The sequence below is a fragment of the Eleutherodactylus coqui genome, chromosome 11 (genome assembly GCF_035609145.1).
Source record: "Eleutherodactylus coqui strain aEleCoq1 chromosome 11, aEleCoq1.hap1, whole genome shotgun sequence".
NCBI classification, from domain to species: domain Eukaryota; kingdom Metazoa; phylum Chordata; class Amphibia; order Anura; family Eleutherodactylidae; genus Eleutherodactylus; species Eleutherodactylus coqui.
In genome coordinates, this window is record NC_089847.1 from 101,247,571 (window position 1) to 101,272,544 (window position 24,974).

The following is a 24,974-nucleotide window of genomic DNA, read 5'->3' on the forward strand; positions in this document are numbered from 1 at the left end:
ATACTCCGTGTCCGTGGACATCATTGGGCTGTCTGTGTCATGTACGAATGTGCTGGATTCTTCAGACAGAGAAATGTTCTGAGGGTTTCTTAATCACACAATCCCTTTAATAATAACTCTACAAGTTGTGTCCTTGTTTTTTAAGTTCTTTAATTTATTGAAGATAGTAATATGAGTTTACACCAATCACACGTTACTTTATGAATATTATTTAATATATTGATATTACTGTTTTCAGTAATATTGGTCTATACAAGAATCGTGTACAAGTTGCTGCTATTTGGGAAGGGTACAACAATCAGCAGTAAGTAAAGGGCTGCACTTATGCCCATTAGTACTTTATCAGCTTTATTTGCGTGCAAATTAACCTCCAGAAGCTGTTTGCAGAACTCAGCAGGAGGTCTGAGCTCTGCAATTAGCTCCATTGTTCTGGCATGCACTGCTTAGGGAAAACAATGTCATCTCTAGCTCCCATGTAGATAACAGCCTGTGGTCTGTTTCCTCTCATGGGCTGCACAGAGAATACAATGTTATCTCTTGCTCCCAGCGTGCGGTCTGAACGATGGTTTTTAAACTCACCTAAAAATCATCGTTCAAACAAAAAGTGCATGATGGTAGCATTTACACACAATGATTATCGCTCAAAGGCCATTGTTTTAAGAAATTTTTAGCTATACTCATTGCGTGTAAAAGGGCCTTAACAGACAGAGTAGTGCTAATTGCACTATGTAAATGGAACTGAATGAGTGTTGATTGACCTGTAAAAACAGTAATTGGGACTCGTTCAGGGCAGAAAATCTGCTGGTGTCAGAAGACCTTTACTGTGCCTCCTTAAATAAATATTCCAAGTCCGGTTGCCTCAGACGTTGCTCCTTATCACGGTTTTTGGCAAATTCCTGTAGCTTATGCATAATCTCATTGTTGAACTCCTCAGGAGGTTCCGCTACCCCTGTAAAAACAACGTAGAGCAGGTGAGTAGACTGTCCATATGATACGACCCCATAAGCCTGTCTTCAATGTTTGAGTTCGTACAAGGCTTACAATTCTTCATATACACCCTGCTAAAGGGGGTCTCCAGAGATTTTATTATTGATGACCCAACCTATTCTCAGGTTATGTCTTTAAGTTGAACCGTGAAGGCCCGCCACTCAGGATCCCTGTTGATCAGACAGGATCTGCTATCAGTGTGGCTAATGATGAAAGCAGATAGCGCTGTCTGTATTGCAGTGGCCCTGTTTTGTACTGCAGGCACAGCTCCCAATGAATTCAATGCGTGCTGCACATGCAGTACCAAAGTGGAGCACTGCAATACAGACAGTGCTATCTGCTTCCAGTGCTGTCCATACTAACGGCGGTGCCGAGAATCAGTGGGAATCCCAAGCAGTGGTCCCCCGCTGATCAGCTACTGATGACCTATCCCGAATCCTGGTGATCCCTTTTAATTTATGCAGCTAAGCTCTGGAGTGAGTTTACAGCAATGTTTATGCTTCTTGTTCTTAGTATAAAGTTGCTTAGATTACTTTCTACAAAAGTAAATTTGTCCTTCGCAAGCGATTATGCGAACGGCTGTAAACACTCTTCTCATTCCCACCAGCAACTATCAGTGTCAAAGGTTTAACCCTTCCCAATCCAGTGTCGGACCTCGTTCTACATTGAGATTTCCCTGCATAGCTCCCATGTTGGGCGAGGTCCGACGCGTTTCTAAGGTCGTTCTCAGATGGCAGAGAAAATCGCGCAAGCTTTGTCTGTTGCGAGATCTAATGGGGTCCTAAACAGGAGTGATTTTTTCCCACATCTTATTGCGGTGCTGGAAAAAAATCGTGGCACGTCCTATCTTTAGGGTGTGCCTGCGCATCGCATCTCCCATTATACTCAATGGGGCTTGTGTCAGCATCGCACGGCGTGCTAGGTACACGCGGTACAATGTGATGCGAGGTTTCCTTACTGAAAACAATGGGAGAAACTTTGTGATCCTCCGCCGTAACTGTCAGCCACGGTGGAAAAAAAAAATCGCTTCTTCGCAAAACCGCCTTGCATCTGTGGTAGAAAAAAAATAAATAAATAATAATAAAAAAAAAAAAAAATCGCATGTTCACGAGCGCGATACCGGGCCGTGATTCATGGCCCAGTATCACACTCACCTGTGTGATGTTAGCCTAACACTAACACCCAAAATAAATAAAAGCTGGGAAGTGTGTGGGTGGCAGGGAAACTGGACTGGAAAGGGTTAACCCATTCATCACAGTCGCTGTACCTGTGGCCCAGTAGTATATATCCCAGTCGTTGCTGGGCTTGTTGATGAGTCGATCGTACTGCGACATCTGTGCCGCTGTCATGGTGGTGAGGTATTTTTTGGCGAACAGACTACAAGACAGAAAAGACATCATCAGCAGAGTATATAGTATACAGGAGACGATCAGCACACATAGACGTCATATTGAGTGGAGGATGGAGCCGTACACGTAAACGCCAACAGACAATTGCGCTACCTGAGCAGTATGCAGTTCTCCAGCATGCCCCTCTTCCGGCTCTCATACAATAGTCTCGCCCTCTTTACTTCTAGGAGTTCATTTTCGCGCTCCTTCCACGCAGGTAGCTGGATGTCTGCTGCGCTGCTCGCCGTATCGCCCGTTGTCATAAACCGCGGTCCATGGCGAATGAACGCAGATGAGAGAAGCGCACACTGCAGGAATAAGGAGAGCATTAATCCAAATGTCCTAGAAGACAAATCTGCTCAGGTCGACGGAAGAATAAAAAAAAGTTATGGTTTTTGAAAAGTGGAGATAAAAAAAACTCCAAAAAAATAGTTTCATCCTTTATTAGCAAACTATTCCCCATCCTTAAAGGGGCGGTCTGGTTAGAATTTAACTTTTGGCAATCAGAGCCGAAAGGGTTAAAACAATAAAAGAAAGGAGTACTTCCCTGGAAAGCACTGCAAATCCTCCAGTGTGTTGACAGTGGAAGTCAGGTGACCGCTGGCAGCCAATCAGAGGCCACAGCGTCAATGTTCGGAACTCCTGGAATCACGACGCCCAGGATGTGAGCGCTGATGTCAGGCCAACAAGCAGGGACACTGCAGCCTCTGATTGGCAGGCAGCGGTCACCTGACTTCCACCGTGGAGTACAGTTTGTTTTATTCTTTTAACCCTTTCAGCTCTGATTTTAAAAAGTTAAATTCTAGCTGGACAACCCTATTTAACCCCTTAACGCCCCAGGACGTAGGTTTATGTCCTGGCTGCGGGGTACTTAATGCGACAGGACGTAACCTTATGTCATGTGGATGGCGCGGGACCGGCTGTTAGAGGGAATAGATAAGAACAGGTAACATCTATGTCATGTAAAACAAAAACAATTAAAAAATAGTGTAAAAAAAACCATTAAAATAATTTAAAAATAGCCTTTTTTTGCACATTTTGCCATTTGTGTGTGTATATATGTATAAAATACTAGCACTTCAAGCATTCCCTAACAGCTGCAGGCAGGCATGCTGGGAATTGTAGTTCTCAGGCACAGTGTTGTAGGACATGCCATAATATCAGTAGCCCCCCCCCCCCAGCAGTCTTCTCACCCGAGTTCTGACTCTTTGCAGCAGCATCTCGCCGTACGGCTCCTGTGACGTCACGCCGCGGCCGGAAGTCGCGGCGCGCAGGCCCCTCTGGCCGGAAGTTCCGGTAAGCGCGGGATTGTGGGAGCTGCCGAGTTGCTTTCACAGTGCGGAGACGAGTGCGGGCGCGGGCCGGTACTGCTGACATCACAGCCGGGAGCAGCGCCGGATCCGTACAGCCGGGGGCCCGGTATGGCGGACGGGGCGGATCTTATTGATATTTACGCCGAGGAGGAGTTCATGCAGGTGGGGGAGACCCGGGCCGGCGCCAAGAGAGATGTACAGCCATTTCTTCCTTCCTTCTTGTATGTGCGGTGCATGTGTGACGTCCTACCTCCATGTGTCATGTGCTGCTGCTATCTGTTATCAGCCATCCAGTCTGTAGAGACAGGAAGAATGAATGAGGATGGCAGAGCTGCATGGTATATAAAGCAGTCATGTGATCGCCTTCCTCACTTCTGATTGGCTAAGAAGGATCACATGACAGCTGCCGCTTTGTTTTTAAATATGTTGACCGTACGAGCTGTCATGTGATCTCTGTCCTCCAATCCGGAGCAGGACGAGATGACTTTTTTACTTGCCGTCACCTGTGTAGGTATATTTGCGCGGTCGAGTCATGGGCGGTTTTGGCAGCGCAGCGGAGAAGCGTTCGGTCTGTACGGTTTTAGGGCACCATGTAGCGGAACATTGGCGCTGATTTACTGTAGCGGGAAAATTTGCGTCAAAACTGGGACAGAAAAAATCTTAATCCATGCCGTTTTGCGAATCGGCAGCCGATCTCACTGATCTAAGTAAATCGGATGCAGAGCCGCGCCAAAATCCAAACTAATGGCGCAAAATTGGTGTTGATATTCGCTGTGGAGAATGGGCACCGCTATCCATATGAACGGACCCGCGGGTCACACGGAGAGCAATGCTGAATCCAGCATCCACAGCGCCCCCTCACCCTGGAGGACGGAGAGCGCAGCCAGGTCAGGTGATGCGGGTGACGGGGTGTGCCGCCAACACTAAGCATCCCGGAGTGAAGGGAGCGCGGCGGAGGCTGCGGGGTTTGGATGCGGAAATGCTGCGAGCCTTCACACAGACTTTTCAGCTGTGGAAAACCGGCATCATTTTTGCTACATGTGAGCGTACGGGACGGCGGCGCGGGGGATAGAAGGGGACGGCGGCGCGGGGGATAGAAGGGGACGGCGGCGCGGGGGATAGAAGGGGACGGCGGCGCGGGGGATAGAAGGGGACGGCGGCGCGGGGGATAGAAGGGGACGGCGGCGCGGGGGATAGAAGGGGACGGCGGCGCGGGGGATAGAAGGGGACGGCGGCGCGGGGGATAGAAGGGGACGGCGGCGCGGGGGATAGAAGGGGACGGCGGCGCGGGGGATAGAGCGGGACGGCGGCGCGGGGGATAGAGCGGGACGGCGGCGCGGGGGATAGAGCGGGACGGCGGCGCGGGGGATAGAAGGGGACGGCGGCGCGGGGGATAGAAGGGGACGGCGGCGCGGGGGATAGAAGGGGACGGCGGCGCGGGGGATAGAAGGGGACGGCGGCGCGGGGGATAGAGCGGGACGGCGGCGCGGGGGATAGAGCGGGACGGCGGCGCGGGGGATAGAGCGGGACGGCGGCGCGGGGGATAGAGCGGGACGGCGGCGCGGGGGATAGAACCCTTCAGTTTCAAAGGTCTCGCTCACATGCGAGGATTGGTGCGCAATTCGAGCGCACAAAAACATGCAGTATGCCCTAGAAAATGCACAACGCCTTTTCTGCAAAAACCGCTTACGCTCCATGGGGATCCGGCCTTAGCCTGGGTTCACGCGGGGTCGATTTATCGCGGCTTTGCTGTGGAAATTCCACATTTGCGGCTGAACCGCTGATGAGCTTAATTCGATCTCGCGTTTATTGTCGCGCATTATGTGCGGTTTTTCTACATGGAGAAGACGTGCGGTAAAATCCGCAGCTTTTTAAAAACTATTTCCAGCATTTTTCCAGCGTACACGGAGGCCTATGGGCAAAAAAAATGCCACGGAAATGTCCAAAAAATTGCCACGCTGCGTCTTCAAATACCGCGGAAAAATTACATTCTGTGAGAACATCTTTTTGCCAAACACACTGACTTTGCGCTGCAAATGTAGCATTTTTTTCATCCTGCGGATCTGCAATGGTGATACGTGGCAATTCTGCCCCGTGTGAACCCAGCGTAAGGCCTAAAGGGCTTTTCCAGGGCTAAGATACTGGCAGCCTCTTGTCATGATAACAAGGGAGACCGGACGCTGTTCTCAGGATCGCTGGGGTCCTCATGGTCAGACGCCGACTGATCTATTAGTTTTCACTCATTCTGTGGATGGGTGAAAACTTAAAAAAAAACCCATCCTGTAACTGGACTACCCCTTTAACTGCATACCGGGCGGCACAGTGTCGCACATTGTATAGTGGCTGTGCCTGGTATTGCACTCAGTCCTGTTCATTGAATGGGATGGAGCTACTCTTACACCATATGACTGATGAATGTGATGTGACTACCCTGAGAAGGGGCTACAGCCATGTCTGCCATCGGTGAGGATCCTGAACTGCGGACCCCTCCCGATTTCATATTCTGCCCTGAGGATAGAGGATTAGTATCCTAGATGTGGAAAAACCCTATAACGAGCTTCACCAGTGCGAGCTACAGCCATTTAAAGGGGTATTCTGGGACCTTTACATTTTCTCTATGGATGGGCACCAGGTACTTGCTACTGAGATCCCCATCGATCAGCTGATTTCCAGGGCCTCTGTTACTGGGGTCAGCGCTGATCATAACAGAGTGGTCGAAGTTGGTATTGCAGGCGCGACTCCCGTTGAATTCAATAAAAAAAAAAAAATCCCAGAATCCCCCTTTCAGGTGGTTTACGTCACGTGGCAAAAACCACAGCTTGCAGCTTTGGTTGGGGATATACACTACATCCCGATCTGATCCCCTAATGACAGATGTTGGGGGAAATGAGGACCAGCGGATGGATTTCCGCTCTTGGAGGACATAATGGTGGAGAGGCAAAGGGGTCTGGCTGAGGCTTTTTTGCCTTGCTACATTTAGCGCACGCAGACAAGCATGTATGGAGATGACCAGGGAGATGGCGGTCTGTCAAGCGAGCGTTCGGCGAACAGCTGTCTAATGTGTATGGGCAGCCTTTGTGGTTGTGCATACGTGTCACTTTGTGATGTCAGATGCCGAAATCTCTAATAAAGTAGCCATTGGGCGTGTTTGTCTACAGGGTTGAAACTTGCAATGACCAATGTGCAAATGTGTGCACAAATATGCATACTCTTGTATGAATCCGGCTTAAGTCCCTTTCGTACGTGCCTATGTTCTGGCAAGAACATTGATACGAATGTACTTTTTTTTTGCCCGATCATTGGCCTGCGTGAACATGCGTCTAAGCAGGTGATGACTGCGCAAGCATTCATTCTTTAGCTTATCGGATCCTTTATGCATAAAAATGCTCACATGTCGGCAGCAACACCTCCTCAACCTGTGGACAGAGATGTGCTGCTAACAAATGCAATCTGATTGGGGATGAACGGTACAGAGGGGCATAGCTCTGCATAGGAGCTGTATACACAGACTGTTAAAACATGAAATCAATATGCTCTGCATGAATACAGAATCGCTTTATTCAGATGCGTGTGAGCAATAGAAAAATAGTTTGGTGCAAATGTGTGCATGCCCCTTTAAGAACCTTACAATACCTAACACAGGTGGTTTCTTTTGTTGGGTGCGATGCTCTGCAGCACTGGGTTGCTCTTCCTTCATACTAACACTATGGATGTCTTATTTTCCGGCATCTTGCCTGCTCCTCTGCATGTCGCACACTCATGTGATTCCAGGATTACTAATACCGCTTTTCTCTCTTTTTTTTCCCCAGGAGTCGGAATTTGCTGCGGAGCAGGTAGACCTGTACGATGACGTCCTGGCGGTCGCATCTCTTGGCTCGGCGCACGCTGACGGGAAGAGTAATGAGCCCACCTCCCCGATACAGGCCACCTCTGCGGAGTCAAACAAGAAAACCCCGGCCGTATTGTATACGTACAATAATGCGCGCAAGAAGGCCTCCGTGTATATCGGGAACTTCACGTGGGTGAGCGCCGCCGCTCGTTATTGAACTAGTCCGTGAATGTATCTCTTCATCATTATAGCTGCTGGCGGTGAAGTAGCGTAGCGCGGAATTGCAATCTTAAAGCGACCCTCCGGTCCTGGATAAACAAAGATGGCCGCACTGCTTCTCTGACTTACTACTGATGTACACCGCATTAGTATGCATCGGTAGGCTACCTGCACACAAGCGCTGCGAGACGGACAAAACTCGCGCAAATATGAACATTGCATTATCCGCATGCACGATTTTTTTGGTGTGTCCTCACAGCGTTGCTGCGAGGTTAAAAATCGCCGCATGCCTATTATTTTGGCGTTCCCTCCCCCCCCCCCCCGGAACTCCTCGCCATTGTTTTTAGTGGGATCTTTAATGGTGTGTGATGTGCATGCGAGTGAGATGGGTTGTTTCCCATTAAAAGTGAGGAGAAACACTTGTGATCCTCTGATGCATGCGAAACGTGCGCGCAGAGATCGCAATTTCACAGAAGTGATGCGAGGAGTTTTTGAATGAAAAACTCCTCGGATCTGTGTGTGACAAGCACGTTGGCGAGTGCGATATCTGGCTGAGTTTCTCTGGCCGGTATTTTGCTCGCCCGTGAGAATGTAGCCTAAGGCCGCCTGCACACGGGCGGAAATACCGCCGCGGGATTTCCGCCACTGAAAGTTTGCATAGGAGTGCATTACAATACGCACTCCTATGCAGACGGCCGCGGTTTGGCCGCGCGAAATCTCGCACGGCAAACAAACCGCGGCATGTCCTATTTTTGTGCGGGGCACGCACTCACCCGGCCGCCGGCTCCGGTCTGCGCATGCGCCGGCTGCGCCGCAGCCGGCACATGAAAGAGCCGGGGCCGCCAGGCGCGGGTGAGTACGCACTCGTCTCTGCAGGCTCTCGGGTCGGGTCCCGCGGCGAGAATTCTCGCTGCCGGATCTGACCCGCTCGTCTGCAGGCGGCCTAAGGCTGCTTTAACACGGGACTATCTGTCGGGCATCTGTTGTCCCAGGGATGATCGTTACATCAGGGAATGGAAGCGGAGTGAGTCTGGGACCGTTCCGGCAATCCCGCCTCCATTCACAGTAAGTAGGCAGTCGCTCATAAGCGAACGGCGGCCTGTTTACACGGAACGGTACGTCGTTGAGTTTCCTGCATGCAGAAGATGAACATGAAGCTGACAAGTTTGCGTTCGTTATTCAGTCGCTGCATGCATTAGCAATGAACAATAATTTTTCAGATTCTCGCTGGATTGCGGGAATCCGAAGATAATCGCTGCGTGTCAAAGCGCCTTAAGACTTTACATGTTGCTATGATTGGCCGGTGCTTCTTACTTGGCTGCTTCTGGTCAATCTAAGCAGTCTGTAGTGTCTTAGACTAATGAAACCTCCACAGTGCCACCTATTGGAAGGCCGCATTCCTTCAATGTTAGACTCTTTAACCCCTTCCTGCTCCATGACGTACCGGTACGTCATGGAGCGGCGCGGTATGTATAAAGAGAGGTTACAGTGCGGGCGTCAGCCGATCGCGGCTATTAAAGGGGTTGTCCCGCGGCAGCAAGTGGGTCTATACACTTCTGTATGGCCATAATAATGCACTTTGTAATATACATTGTGCATTAATTATGAGCCATACAGAAGTTATAAAAAGTTTTATACTTACCTGCTCCGTTGCTGGCGTCCTCGTCTCCATGGTGCCGACTAATTTTCGGCCTCCGATGGCCAAATTAGCCGCGCTTGCGCAGTCCGGGTCTTCTGCTCTCTTCAATGGAGCCGCTCGTGCAGAATTCCGGCTCCGTGTAGCTCCGCCCCGTCACGTGCCGATTCCAGCCAATCAGGAGGCTGGAATCGGCAATGGACCGCACAGAAGAGCTGCGGTCCACGGAGGGAGCAGACCCCGGCGGCCATCTTCAGCAGGTAAGTATGAAGACGCCGGACCGCCGGGATTCAGGTAAGCGCTGAGCGGTTTGTTTTTTTAACCCCTGCATGAGGGTTGTCTCGCGCCGAACGGGGGGGGGTTAAAAAAAAAAAAAAAACCCGTTTCGGCGCGGGACAACCCCTTTAACCATTTAAATGCTGCTGTCAATTCTGACAGCGGAATTTAAATCCCCCGAACTTTTTTTTTTCATTTTACTCCACTTAGACTTTTTAAAAAGTTTTTCAGTATATTTTATGGTACTTTAAATCGCACCATTGAAAACTACAACTCGTTCCGCAAAAAACAAGCCCTCATACAGCGACGTCGATGGATGAATAAAGGAGTTACGATTTTTTTTGAATGGCGGAGAAAAAAACGAAATGGAAAAAGAAAAAGGGACCGTGTCATTAAGGGGTTAATGACCTGGAATTGTTACAAGGCTTATATAAAGAGTCTAACATTGGCTTGAAGTAATGCTGTCATCCAATAGGTGGCGCTGTGGAGGTATTGTTCCATCTTCCTTATTTGCATATTACCCAGAGGAGCATGATTGGCCTTATAAGTTGCCTCACTCACCTTCTAGGTATCTCCTTAAAGAGAAAAGATAGCGTTTTCAGACTGATGATGCATAATAATGCGCAGTATGCAGGTAGTCAGAGAAGTGGTGCGACCATCTTTGTTTGTCTGGGACCAGAGTTTCGCTTTAAGCGTTCGTCCACATGGGTTGAAAACATTGCACATCTCCCACAACAAAATTGTATGTAGGGAATGTACGTTTTCCTCGCAGTAGCAGTAAGTACCGTGTTTCCCCGAAAATAAGACAGTGTCTTATATTAATTTTTGTTCAAAAAGGTTTGACTTTTTTTTATTAACTGTTAGCAGGGCTTAATTTTGGAGTATGGCTTATATTTCAAGCATCCTCAAAAAGCCTGAAAAATCATTTTGCATCCTCAAAAATTCTGGAAAATCATGCTATGTCTTATTTTAAGGGTATGTCTTATTTTCAGGGAAACAGGGTATATATTTTACTAAATCTCACCCACCGGCTACAAAGTAAATTGCAGTGTAAATTGACCTCCGGGTGGAACTGAAATCTGCAGCAGGGGGCTTTAGCTGTGGATTTCACCCTTTACAATGTGCATCTCTTCAGCATTAACTTCCCCGGGGTCTCTGCATGTAATATGAGGAGTTGGCATTGCGGTGAGTAGTCGTGCGTAGAACTGTCCTAGACGTGGATGTGTCTCCTGCGCGTGGTGGTTGGAATGTAATGACCTCCTCAAATTCTAAGGGCTATAAGTGTGTAATATGTGTTATGGTTTATTCACACCACATTTGACCCCTATAGGTGCCCAAAGTGCCTTCTTGGAATCTGCTAGGTTGGCATACACTGATGTGGCAAAAGTCATGGGATAGCAATATGTCAAGTGATAATGAAGTGGTGTTGCCTCAGGTGACGCTTCGGAATGGCTCCACCTGTATAAGTTATGAGGTTGAACACTGGCCAACATGCTTGTGGCAAGGTGAGGCGAATTATCAGGGTTCCAACCAGCCATGATAGTGGGACCAGACCGTTGGGTCATTCAGGTTTCAAAGTTATGCGGGCATTTAACGTTTCTTAAGCCAGGGTGTTGGTTGTCTATGGTGAATATGTCATGGAAGGGATTACTACCCACAGTGGCCACCCACTGATGCCTAATGTTCACGACTGGCTTGAGCTGTCCGTGTCAACAGACAAGCGAATCTGGCAGATATCACATCCACATTTGGTGCAGGAGGCCCCACCTGTATATCCCGCAGGTCAGTGTGGCGGTCTCTAGCTGCCATGGGATATGGAAAGAAAAGATTCTCCCCTGGGCGTAGGAGGTTGGTAAATGGACCCTAGAGGACTGGCTACATGTAGTGTGGTCCAATGAGTCGCAGTACCAATTGTTTCGGACTGATGGTTGGGATCCTGTGTGGTGCAGACACCATAAAGCCACGGACCCTGGTTGTGAACAAGGCGCTGTGCAGGCTGGTGGTGGTTCCATCCTGGTGTGGGGTTCTCATGGCATGGGTTGGGTTGCTAGATGCATCATTGACTGATGCCCGCTACATCTCACTGCTTGGTGACCGTTTGCAGCCCTTCATGAACTTCGTCTACCCCCACAATGATGGGATATTCCAGCAGGATACTGCATCGTGTCATTGGGCCCAAGTTGTCCAGAATTGACTCGAGGAGCTTTCTGAAGAGTGGTGTGTCTGCACGTTCACCCGACGTGAACCCAATCCACCATTTATGGGATGTAGTGTTAAAGTCCGTTCATTGTACGCAAAGTCCTGCACCTTCACGGAGCGGTGGGTGGTTACTCAGATGGCTCAACCTCCCTCCTGACATCTTCTGTGCACTTGTGGAGTTGGTGCATCTTGCAGGGCTATGGGGAGCAGGGGGGTCCTGCACTATATTAGTTCCTGTCCCATGACTTTTGGCCTGCCAGTGTATTAGTTCCTATTGGGGTTACTAAAAGTTTAGCATTCATTATTAAGGCAATCTGTTGGTTTGGTGATGTATGTTAGGCTTTACTATCTTTGAGTGATAGCCCTATATATTTGTGAGATCCATTGACTTGGGTATGTAAACATGTCATCTACACTGCCATCCTTTATATAAAGACTGAATCATCCCATGGTTATGGCGATTGTTACGCCTGCGGTGGGATGTAATGATCATCTGGTGATGCAGCTGTCATGGCTTACGTTGGCACCTGGCATCTGGCATCTAGATCCCGTCATTGTTATGTAATGACTCGTGACATGATGGTCACATGACTAGCCTTGGCGACAGATATCATCACAAGTCCGGGCAGCCATGATGCAATTGTCTGATTTTTGGGTGCATACAACACAATGGTCACCTGACTAGTCACATACCCAGTAACATCCACAGGTAGGTGATACTTCTGATGTATCCTGAAGATGGATCTGTAATACTTAAGTCCTGGATAACCACTATTAAGCAGAAAGTTACGCTGTACAAAGGTATAGAAAGGTGAGATCAGAGCGGCGCCAGGTTGCACTTGTCATTGATGACGTTCCCTCTTTCATTCACCAGTGGACGACAGATCAGCAGCTCCTCGCCGCCATCCGCTCAGTTGGCGTCCATGACCCTGTGGAACTGAAATTTGCAGAGAACCGAGCAAATGGCAAATCGAAAGGGTAAGAATGAAGACTCCCTGAATGTTTAAAAACTAACATGGTGCGAGAATTGGAGTACATTTGGTAACATTCACAAATTTCGATACCTTGATGTGTAGGTCTACCTGAGGTTGTCCAAAGCATCAGGAAATTACTAAAAGGCTATGGACACCTTTTGGGGGAGGGAATTTTTTTTTTCAATTTGACCCATGTATTTTCAGCTGGCAATCATTTTTTTGCAATGAGGTTTTTCAGTATTTAGGAAAAAAAATATTCGCAGGCTTAGAAATGTGTGAAATAGAGAAAAATTACTTGCCTGCTCCCTGGAGCTCCGATGTCCCTCATTTACAGCCCTGAAGAAGCAGGTTGGTGGTCCTGTGCCGTTCATTGCGCCTATGGCCACTCGCACAATTGCAGGCTTCAGCAGAAGACTGATTGGCTGAGTGGTCATGTGCACAATGAACGGCTTGTGACCACTAGCCTGCTGCTTCTGGTTGAGTGCCAGGCATCGAGGAGAGACCGGAGACTGTTGCATAGTTGTTCTACATATCACCGTGTCTAGACACTGCAGTCTAAGTCTCAGTAGGAGATCCGTCGGTGAGGCCGGCCCCACGTCTTGGTTTCCCTCTGCTCTCTCCTGTCTTGCACATTATCAGCAAATGTATAACCACAATAACTAACAGATCTACTACTGCTAACTCATGTCCACGAGCGGTTCGGATTCCGCATGCAGGAACCCGCAGCGGAATCCGACCCTGACCGCGGCCGAAGACACTGCAGGTCTTCTACTTGCCTATCCGGGTCTTCTGCAGGTCTTCACTTTCTTCTCTGCAGATGTGTGGGCGCACCGCCGCACATACGCAGTGGAGATTTAAAAAATAAATAAAAAATCTCCCGCTTTCCCGTGGAATCTGCAACCCCCTGCAATTCAACTTGTTTCGGATTTGTCTTGCGGACCTTCTGGTCGGGAAAACAAATCGCAGCATGCTCCATTTTCCTGCAGTTCCCTCACGGACAGCTTTTCATTGCAGTCAACGGAAGCCGTCCGTGCGGGAACCGCAGCAAAATGAGCATGCTGCGATTTTGTTTTCTGGACCAGGAGGTCTGAAAAACAAATCCGCATGCTTTAATTAAGCTGCGGACGCCCATGTCTTCATATGAGCGGCTTCAAGTGCAGTTCGGCAGCGGTTTTAGACGGGACAACTGTTGGGCGCTCAAGTACCCGACATCTATCCCAGCGGCTATTGCTCTCTTGCTTTCACAAAGTGTCCGTAGCCTTTACATCCTGGTTCTCCAATATAACGGTTATCAGCCATCATTCTCTGTAGCTGCCGGAGTGACCCTATAATATCACATAGTGCTGCAGTGAGAGTGCTTTATGAAGAATTTACTAGAAGGAATGGTAACACTCAAGGTCAGGCTGGTGGTGGCGTAGCGACCTTGTCGTCATTGGTAGAACATCAAGAGATGTTAGTTATTGGATTTATATCCAAGCATCATTAAAAGAGTTGTCCCACAAGATAAACTTATCTGCTATCCACAGAATAGGTGCTAAGTGTCTGGTTGTGGTTCTCAACGCTGAGACTCCCACCGATCACAACAACGGTGGTCACAAAAATCTCTGAATCAGTGGAGTGTTAATCACACCTGTGTTCCATTCATTTCTAATGGACTTCTGAAGAGTCCCATAGAAATGAATGGAGTCATAGTTCTCAGGCGTGACTAGTGGTTCATTAATTTTGGAACAATTAAGACTTGGTCAGATGCTAATCACCTATACTAGTCCAAAATGGTAGAGTTGAAAGGGACCTCCAGGGTCATCGGGTCCAACCCCCTGCTCAATGCAGGATTCACTAAATCATCCCAGACAGATGTCTGTCCAGCCTTTGTTTGAAGGCTTCCATTGAAGGAGAACTCACCCCCTCCCATGCCAACCTGTTCCACTCTTTGATCACCCTCACTGTCTAATATCTGATCTGTGTCTCCTCCCTTTCAGTTTCATCCCATTGCTTCTAGTCTTTCCTTGTACAGATGAGAATAGGGCTGATCCCTCTGCACTGTGACAGCCCTTCAGATATTTGTAGACCGCTATTAAGTCTCCTCTCAGCCTTCTTTTTTGAAAGCTAAACATTCCCAGATCCTTGAACCGTTCCTCACAGGACATGATTTGCAGAGCCATTTCTGAATAGTGATCGGTGGGGGTGGTGATAGCTGATAAGTACATTCTTTGGTACAAACCCTTTAAACACCTGTTGATGCAGGGGGGAGTTTTAGTGTGTTGGGGTTTTTTTGTGTTTTTAACTTTTTTGTTTAGTTTTACTATTTTGACCATAAGGACACAACGATTTTTGGCAGATTTTCATATCCCATTTTTTTTTTTTTATGGCTTTTTTTGTGTGGCGAACTGTAGTTTTAGATGGTTCCATTTTTGGGTACATAGACTATATTGTAAAACTTTAATAAATTTTTTTTTTTTTTTTTTTTTTTATGATAGCAAGGCGAGAAAACGCATCAATTCTGCCATTATTTTTTTTTGTTTTTTCTTTTTAGTGTTAATGATGCAGCGTAAATGACACCATAGGTTTTTTTTTGGTTTGTTTTTCTTTTTTTTGCGGGTCGGTACGATTACTGCAATACCAAATTAATTTTTTTTTAAAGTTTTTCCACTTTTCCCGCAATAAAACCCCTTTTTTTTTTTTAAATAGTTTTTTGTTTCTAAATTGCTGCATTCAGAGTTCTATAGCTTTTTACATTTTCTATGGACAGAGCTCTGAGGTTTTATTTTTATAAAATAGTTTTTATTGGTACCATTTTGGGGTACATACTGCTTTTTTAATCACCTTTATTGTGTTTTTTTTGGGAGGCAAAATGAAAAAAATAAGCATTTTTGCCTCCGTTTTTTTTTAGTTTCTTTTTTTTTTTTATACATTTTTTGCCGTGCAGGATAAAAGCGTGTTCAATTTATTGTACGAGTAGTTTCGGATGTGACGATACCAAATATGTGGGATTTTAATTTAAGGAAAAAAAAATTTATTCTAGCATGGGAAAAAGGAGGGGGGTTCCTCCTTTCCTTTCCCTCTCCTTTTTTTTTTTTCTTTACACTTTTTATGTCCCTATAGGGGACTTGTACAATCACACCTATGATCGCTATGGTAAGGCATAGCAGGACTTCTGTCCTGCAATGCCTTATTGCTTGTATTAGCAATCACAGGCAATGGCAATGCAGGACGCCTGTATCTGGTGTCCTGTTGCCATGGCAACCCGTCGGGCTCTCCGCGATTTTATCGCGAGAGAACGATGACGTCACGGAGGGAGCTCGCTCCTTCTACGAACCCTTTGCATGCTGCGATCTACACAGATTACGGCAGGGAATGGGTTAACAGCGGGGGTCGCTGCTCCAATGCATCCCCGCTGTTGCAGCAGGAGGAGGCTGGCTATTGGTGACAGCCGACCCCCGCTGCCGGATAGCGCGGGATCTCTCCTGATCTCGTGCTATCCACAGGACATACGTGTACGTCCTGTTGCGTTAAGTACCCCTCTGTCAGGACGTACATTTACGTCTTGTGGCGGGAAGGGCTTCAGGCAGTTGAACACAAAGCAAGCCTTGCTCCCTGATCCTTCTCAAGCAAGAGTCTATGAATAAAGTGCCCATAGCCAGTGAGACATGTGAAGGAATCCCCTCCATATGCTTCACCTCGGTCTGGAGGCCACACAGTTTCGTTTTTCTTAAGTGTGTCTGAGGCACGGAGACAAGGAGGTATGTGTTTGTGAATGGTACTAAATGCTTTCTCGCGTAGGACTGTAATGCAGAGTTATGTCAGACTCCACCCTGTGTGCACGCTGGTTAATGCTCCCTGTAATGTAGGTATGCTGAGGTGGTCGTTTCTTCAGAAGCCTCTTTGAATCACATTTTGGAACAGTTGCCTGCAAAGAAAGTAAATGGGAAGAAGCTGGACGTTCGACCCGCAAACAGGCAGAGCCTATCCTTCTTTGAGGCAATTGCGCGAAAAAGTAAGTACCTCCTACGCATTTGTAACCTGAAAAGGCATACTTTGCGTCATATTTAGACAGCAGTGCACCGCAGTAAATCATCTGATGAGCATGATCTCTCCCATCCCCTCCCACTTGGGAGGCCCTCATATGATAGCCGTCAGTCCCATTGAAATCATTGGGCTCAGATGACTTGTGCTTTATGTGTATGGGGGGCCATTACATTCTGTGGGTGTCTCATTACAGCTCCTTATAACTTTGAGGATGTATAGAGCTATAATAAGGTCTTGTTCACGAGCCCTAACTAAAGACCTGTTCTCCTATCTGTGTTTACCATCCTCTAGTATTGCAAGTCAATGGAAATAAAAATTGGTGATATACTTGTTAATACACCCCCAATCAAGCCAGCCTGCAATATTTTTCATCATTGGGTTGGTACTGACCATATTAGTAGTGTACAGATTACTAGAATTATCAATGTTCTAGAATTGCATTTACCGTTTTAGATAAACCTTAACCCCTTAGTGATGGACCTTTTTTTGTTTGTTTCTATTTTCATTTTTTTTAAAGACTATAGGGCAGTCACTAAGGGGTTATACGGGCTCTCCGCTTTGAACAGTTCTCATGTGTTAGAAATGTCCTTTGACAATAAGCTGATCACGAAGTGTCCCCCAGTACTCAGCTGTGATCGCCAATCAGTCAATCCGGCAGTAAGTGTGTAATTTCGCTGCAGTGCCACCAGAGGGGAAATGAAGAATTGCACAGTTCCCATTCATATCAATGGGTTTCTTGTGTAAGGCTAAGTCCTCCAGACAGAGATGCTCTTGGTAACTGCTGTTCACTCCTGCCAAGAGATTGCGATCCTACACAGAATTGCCTACGTGAAAATGGGTTTTCTGAACTGGACAGCCCATTTTAAATGAGCTGTGTCATAAAGACTTCTCCTGGCCACATTCTATTTGGACGTCCTAGAACCCTCCTCTATTAGCAAAAGTCATTAAGGTTTGACATGTGGCACATTTGATGTAGAAATTTCTGCTCTTGTCCCATCTGAATGAGGCACGGGTGCACAACTCCAGTCCTCAAGGGACCACCACAGGTCATGGTTTCAGGATATCCTATAGTAAGAACACTTGTGGCAAAGTCTGAGACACCGACAATAATTACATCACCTGTGTAATATTGAGGAAATCCTGAAAACATGACCTGTTGGGGTCTATGTGAATGAGGCTTAGGCCAGTTTCACCTCTGCGTCGGAACCCCCGGCTGTAGGTTCCGTCATGGATATGCCTCAAAATACCGGAAGGAAAAGCACTGCTTGCAATGTTTCTTCTGCCAGTCAGGTGGACAGAAAGCAGACGGACCCCATTATAGTCAATGGAGTCTGTCTGGTGCTGTTCGGTTCCACCCAGAGATGGAGCAGTTTGGCCGCCGGGATTCCCCTTTCCTGCTCCCCAAACGGAGCAGAAAAACGGAACCCCAAACGCAGATGTGAGGGGGAAGGGGTGGGGGACGCGACTCTTGCTTGCTGAGACAACCCCTTTAAGGCAGAGGGGATTACGTTTGGCAAGTATTAGTTGGTCACTTCATTCACTATCTTCTGCTCTGTTGCCAAACTGTATAGAACTAGTTTAGGTGTAATGCTTCCTCTATAATAAGTCCTTGGGTTTGTCTTTACTATCAAGGTTTTCATAATTCTGCTTTTCAAGTAATTTTTTTCTTCAACTAATTTTGCAATCTTCTTGCTTTACAGCGGAGGGTGTCTCCAATTCAAAAGACTCGGTGGACCCTGCAGATGGCTTCTCCAGCCCCACTGAACCTGCTGTGTCATCACCACGACCAGAAACTCCCAAAAATGTTTTGCCGTATTTTGCACGCCCACCGTTCATTGAGAACAATTCCCGCATCCCTGTTATGTCCATCCCTCGCCCCCCAATGTCAGTTCCTCCGCCTCCTTCATCTGCCTTACCTGCTGTATACCGAGCTCCTCCAATTCCTCCCATGCACTACTCCCACCTTATGCCTCCTCCTCCAAGGCTGCCACCTCCATTAGGGATGCCTCCCCCAGGCGGTGTGCCTCCAGCTCTTCACCTGAACCCGGCTTTTTTTCCTCCTCCAAATTCCATGGTCGGCCCTCCACCTGATCCATACAAGATGATTTCCAATCCCTATCTACAAGGACGGTAAGTGTCCCTCTCCCCCACCCGTTCAATGTGTTTTTAGAAATTAGGAATATTTATGGGTTTATCATTAATTTGTGATTATTTGTTTTGGTTTCTGTGCTTAAATTGTATTCCAAGGCACTGCAGAGTGGAGGACTGAAATCGTAGCAAATTCTGTCAGAGTAAACTGGTTGTTTCTCAGCTGCTCCCCAGCCTGCTGCCCTGCTGTGAACGTGCATTCATGGCCTTTCCACTGGTGGCGATCAGGTGGACAGAGTTGAGAAAGCTACTATTACAGAGAGCTGTATTTCACTCTAGGTGAATTTTCTGCTCTTATAAGCAGTGATGGGGGACTGGACCAGCAGCTAATCAGAGAGATCGGATAAGACAGATGGCTGTGTAGTATTGAGTGGGTGTGGTTATGCTACACAGCCTCTAAGAAGGTGGAGGGGGAGCTGAGTTTGTGTGCATTCTGTAAAGAGACCAGCCAATCAGTTCTGGGAATGCCATGAGCCAGAAACTTTAATCTTGGAGAGCCTGCAAACCAAGTATGATGCGTTCTAAATGCACGAGAAAGAAAACCCAAATGAAAACTCTAGTATCCAATTAGGAGACTGCTGTAACCATAAGTCACCACTCGGCTTCCGATAAAGAGTAGTACAGCTTATTCATCAATGGTTATTCTGTTTTCAGGGACATGAAACTCCAACAACCCACGGTCAGCGAAACAGAGTTCGAAGAGCTAATGAACAGAAACAGAGTGATATCAAGGAGTGCACTTTCCAATGCTGTATGTTGGGCAACGTCGGGTATGAGATTTTTGTCCCCTTCCCCAAATCTATCTTTTGCTCAGGCTTTTGCTATTCATGGATATGCCAAAAGTCATGGGATTTCAGTATGTTGGTTGATTTAGGAAGTGGTGTTATTGCAGGTGATGGCTACATTATGTCCCATTTACATGGGAAGAGCTGTTGGGTAAACAATGTATTGGGCCCAAGTGGTTTAGAATTGGTTTGAGGAGCGTTCTCCAGAGTTCCTACAAACGGTGTGGCCTGCATGTTGGTCTGTCATGCGCCCAATTGATCCTTTATGGGATGCGGTGCAGAGGTACATTCACACCCAAGATCCTACAAATAGCACAGAGCTACGGGTGGTTATCCAAGCACATGGCTCAGCATCTCTCCAGACGTCTTCCATCCGCTTATGTATTCGATGCTATGTCAAGTTGACAGGCTAGAAGGGGGTCCCACATCAAGTTGACATGCTAGAAGGGGGTCCCACATAATATTAGTTTCTATCCCACGATTTTTGGCATATCTGTTATTTGTGTTCTGTCATAGCTGTTCTTTCCCCTTGTAGTAGTTGATATCCTTCTAATTCTTTTCCTCCATGCAGGAGATTATGCAAATGCCATAAAAACGCTAGAGACGGCTATTGCTGTCATAAAGGAATCTCGTGTAGCCAATGATGATCGTTGTCGTGTCCTCCTGACCTCGCTCAGAGATTGCCTACATGGAATACAGGGCAAGGCCAACTCTTCCAGGTAAGTAATCTAATATTCCAGCATCCACCATGATGGAACAGACCATCACATTTTGCTATGCCCGAAGTCGTGATGAAACAGGAATTTTGCAGGTCCAGACAAGTAGTGGGATGCAAATCGAAAAACATAGAGGGAGACCTCTAGAGTCGCCGAGGGTCGTGAACGACTAAACTGCTAACATACATAAAAACCCAGGTTCTGACTGTGATGCATTTGATATTTTGATCCCGCTGGTTTAGTTTTAGGCCTCATGTCCACGGGGAAAATCAGGCCCAATCCGGATTCTCCATGGAGAATCCGTAGCGGGTCCCTCCTGCCCTGCGGACATGAGCGCTGAAAATAAGAATAAACTTACCCGCAGCGGACCGGGCACCTCTTCTCTTCTTCACGCCCGGATCTTCTTTCTTTGGCCGGCGGATGTATTCGGCATCCGCCGGGCTGAAGAAAGAAGATCCGGCCACGAAGAAGGGAAGACCTGCCCAGTCCGCTGCGGTAAGTTATTCTTATTTTAGGTCACCCGCACGAAAATGGAGCATGTCACGGTTTTTTTTCCATGCTCTATTTTTAAAAAAAAATTTTTTTTTTCACTTTTATTGACCATCCGCGGGTATTTATCTACCCGCGGGAGGTCAATGCATCCCTATGGGGTGCGGATCTGCATGCGGGTGATCCGCTGCGGATTTAAAATCATATTTTGCCCGTGGACATGAGGCCTTACTGTGTTTGAGCCGATGCAATGGGCCGGTGAGACTGTGGGGCGCTGCCCAATGGAATTTTACAGTACTATTTTATGGGGGTTCTGACAAAAGGTGGATTAGTAAATCACCCCCTTATTCTGTGTGACCAGACATATGAGCCATTGCCATTATTGCCTTTGCAGGAAGAGACACCGCTCCAGAGATAGATCACCTAGCCGGTCACGGGAAGGCAGCAGTCGACGTCACAGAGACCCACATGAAGATCGATCAGATGATTATTATCATGACCGGCATCGTGACAAGGACCGACATCGTTAGTACAGGTAATGGGTGAAAGGGGTGAAGCTAGAAGGGTTATACAATAATGTGAAAGAGCGATCTGACAACAAGTTTGCTGACTGTCTCCAGTGGCAACCAACAGAATAGCAAATGCAGCTCTGGGTGATGATCATACAGGCTGTATAAGAGAAGTATTGCAGTGTATTTGTAGCATTTCTCAGCTTTTAACAGTAACATGATATGAAAAAAGACATCTGTCCATCTAGTTCAGCCTCCCACCCTCATGTTCATCAAGAGGAAGGCAAAAAATGTTGTCTTTCTCTTTAGGTCTAGGGGGGGTACTTGACAAGGACATTGCTCTTCCTCTTTACACGTGACTGGTCAGACCACACATGTAGTAATGGGGACAGTTTTGGGCACAAGTACTCAAGAAGGACATATCAGAGCTTGAGTGGGTACAAAGGCTGGCAACTAAAGTAATAAATGGAATGAATGGACTACAATACCCATAGAGGTTATCAAAATCGGGGTTATTTAGTTTAAAAATAAGACGGCTGAGGGGTGACCTAATAACTATGTATAACTATATCAGGGGACAATACAGAGATCTCACACATCATCTATTTATACCCAGGACTGTGGATGTAACAAGGGACACTCTCTACGTCACGTGTCAAACACACGGCCCGCTGCCTGGTGTTATGTGGCCCGCGGCGTGCCGACGCCGCTCACCACTGCAGCTCACCACTGCAGCGATTACCAGCTGGGGTGCCGCAGCTCCCCGCTGGTAATCGTGCTGTTTCGGCTGATCCCGGCGTGCACTGATGTCAATGTGCAGCCAGGATCCTCCTCCCCTGAGTCTCCTGCTCATCAGTTCCGCAGGAGAGGACTCGGGGTGGAAGCGTGTCGGACGCACACACTCATGTCAATGTGCATCCCGGCTCAGCGCGAGCAGAGGCGGAGCAGCTCTGACAGCAAGAAAGAGGTAGGTATATGGGTTGGGTGGGGGGGTTTATTATGATTACTGAGGAGGGGACTTATTATTATCACTGGGGGAGGGCTTATTATTATTACTGAGGGGAGGTTAACGTTGCTATGGGGGTATTACTACTGAGGGGGTTAATATTACTAATTAGGCCACTGTGGGGGTTGTTATTTTTACTGGGGCCACTATCAGGGTCACTATTAGCGCTCGTAAATCGAAAATCGCTTATGCCTATATATTTGCGTACGTAAAAAGGAACACAGATGGGCCCACTGAGATGGTGCGCAAATATGCAGTGAATACACAGGTTTCCTGCACATGCACCACGTATTTGCCCGGCCCATTCACTTCAATGGCCCATTGGGGTACGTAGTACGGAACTAAATAGGTCATGCTGTGTGAAAATATACATCATGTAAATGAACTCATTGACATCAATGGCTTCTATTCACTGCATATTATGTACGCAAATACGCTTGTGTGAACGAGCCCTTACTATACGGTCTTAGGCCCCCTGCACACGGGCGGAAATTCCGCGGCGGGATTTCCCGCAGAATTTCCGTCAGTGGAAGCTGCCATAGGATTGCGTTAGAAAACGTAATCCTATGCAGACAGCCGCGGTTTGTCCGCGCGAAATCTCGTGCAGAAAACAAATCGCGGCATGCTCTATTTCTGTGTGGGGCTCGGCAGCCGACACATCAGAGCCGAAGCTGTGGGAGCAGGTGAGTGCTACGGTGGTTCCTGCAGGGGCTCGGGTCGGATCCCGCTGCGAGAATTCTGCAGGTGGCCTTACAATCGGCCCTTTGAAGGTCACCATAAGCCTGATGTGGCCCTCGGTGAAATTTGAGTTTGACACCCCTGCTCTACGTCTAGAGGAAAGGAGGTTCCTACACCAACGTAGAAGGGGGTTCTTTACTGTAAAAGCAGTGAGACTATGGAACTGTCTGCCTGAGGATGTGGTGATGGCAAAATCCATAGAGGGGCCTGGGCACTTTTCCTGAGTGATGCAATATTACATGTTATAGCCACTGATTACTTCAGAAGGGTCGGTGATCCAAGGATTATTCTGATTGAAAGATTGGAGTCGGGAGGGAATTTATTTTCCTTAAATGAGGAAAATTGGCTTCTACCTCATTGTTTTGTTTTTTTTTGTCTTCCTCTGGATCAACGTTCGGGGGGGGGTAATAGACTGAACTGGATGGACATATGTCTTTTTTCCAGCCTTGCCCACTGTCGCTATGTAATGTAACCCGCACTCTTCTCTCTCCAGGTCTCCACGATGATGCAGAGATTATTTTTTTTCTTTTTAATTACGAGGGACAATTTTGTTGTTGTGACCTAGAGATGATGCTTGACCCTCCAGCTACAAATCGTCGCAGCCCCCTCCCCGGGATTTATTCCATTTCATGCAGGGACCATTATGTCTCCTTTACAAAGCACAGCTCCTCATCGACACGACTGCCCGGAAGCTCTCAGAAGATGCAGACGCTGCACTCCCGATGGCTCTTCTGTCTCCCAAGAAGAACATTTTTTTTTTGCGTTTTGAAGATCTGCCACCGTTCACCAAACAAGAATTGATTTTCATCGACTCCTCCATGTGTTTTTCTTGTTGCAGTTTGTTCATACGAAGAGATTATTTATATACAGTCCATCTAACTTCTATATGGTGACACCTATAACCACCATCTCTGTTCCATAAGTGCACTGAATTAATACCGTCTGTTTCGGTCCCCGATCCATCCTCGCTTCCCCCCGTTTTGTCCTCGGACCGGTGAGATGAGCTGGAAAAAGTTGCTGAATGTGTTGTATAAAAAGAGAACTCGGTGTTGAGGAGAAGTGAATTAACTCCCTGCCCTGTCCCATTCTAACCATAGTACTTGGGTTGTACGGAGGGAGCGCAGTGGCCGGTTGGCTATGGGAGGTGTGAGTTCAGCGCTCGGACTGAAAAGAATTCTTTTTCTTTTCCTTTTCTTTTTTTTCTTTTTTTTTTAATTAAAAAAAAAAGATGTATCAAGACTTTTAGTTTTTGCATCCATGGTGGGGAGTTGTAGCTTGCAAGGCACCATTTAAGACCCTTGCCTTACAGCAATGGGAAATTCACTTGCTCCCACTAAACATTCATTATCTCTACCTGGGAATTGTGAATAAACTTGATAACGTTGTCAATATTTTACACGAGTCGTCTTTTTCATTATGTGAAATGTATCAACTATGGAAAATGATATAAAAGGAGGGTATGGCCATTACGCTTTCTACATATCTGCGTTGGCACCATTTGAAGCCTCCATTGCCAGATTCCACAAAGATGCTGATAAAATAATGCAGCATCCTGGCTTTTTTTTTTTTTTTGTCCATGAGGATGCTGGACGACATAATGGAAACTGAACAGACCCCATTATAATCATTAGGGTCCGTTGAGGGATATATGATTCTGTCGTGACTGTTCCATCTGGCCACGGGACTCCATTCGCCTGCTCTTATAAGGGTATGATCACATATTGCTGAGTAAGGCC

The 24,974-nt window shown here is 47.2% G+C and overlaps 2 protein-coding genes across 3 annotated transcripts; one reads left to right on the plus strand and one right to left on the minus strand.

Annotated features, from left to right (window-relative positions):
* Positions 1–133: 133 nt before the first annotated feature.
* SDHAF2 (succinate dehydrogenase complex assembly factor 2) lies at positions 134–3,675 on the minus strand. Its single transcript, XM_066583172.1, has 4 exons — positions 3,569–3,675; positions 2,490–2,683; positions 2,255–2,364; positions 134–949 (listed from the first exon to the last, which is right to left on the minus strand). The coding sequence occupies exons 1-4, from the start codon at positions 3,593–3,595 to the stop codon at positions 819–821; spliced, it is 462 nt and encodes a 153-aa protein (XP_066439269.1). The 5' UTR covers positions 3,596–3,675; the 3' UTR covers positions 134–818.
* On the plus strand, positions 3,655–24,629 carry CPSF7 (cleavage and polyadenylation specific factor 7). 2 transcript variants are annotated; one of them, XM_066583170.1, is made up of 9 exons: positions 3,655–3,883; positions 7,498–7,710; positions 12,722–12,825; positions 16,670–16,815; positions 18,548–18,977; positions 19,650–19,765; positions 20,352–20,499; positions 21,380–21,520; positions 23,732–24,629. In XM_066583170.1, the coding sequence occupies exons 1-8, from the start codon at positions 3,797–3,799 to the stop codon at positions 21,513–21,515; spliced, it is 1,380 nt and encodes a 459-aa protein (XP_066439267.1). In that variant the 5' UTR covers positions 3,655–3,796; the 3' UTR covers positions 21,516–21,520; positions 23,732–24,629. The 2 variants fall into 2 exon arrangements, with proteins under 2 accessions (XP_066439267.1, XP_066439268.1); XM_066583171.1 differs by having other exon boundaries at positions 3,655–3,850.
* Positions 24,630–24,974: the final 345 nt, after the last annotated feature.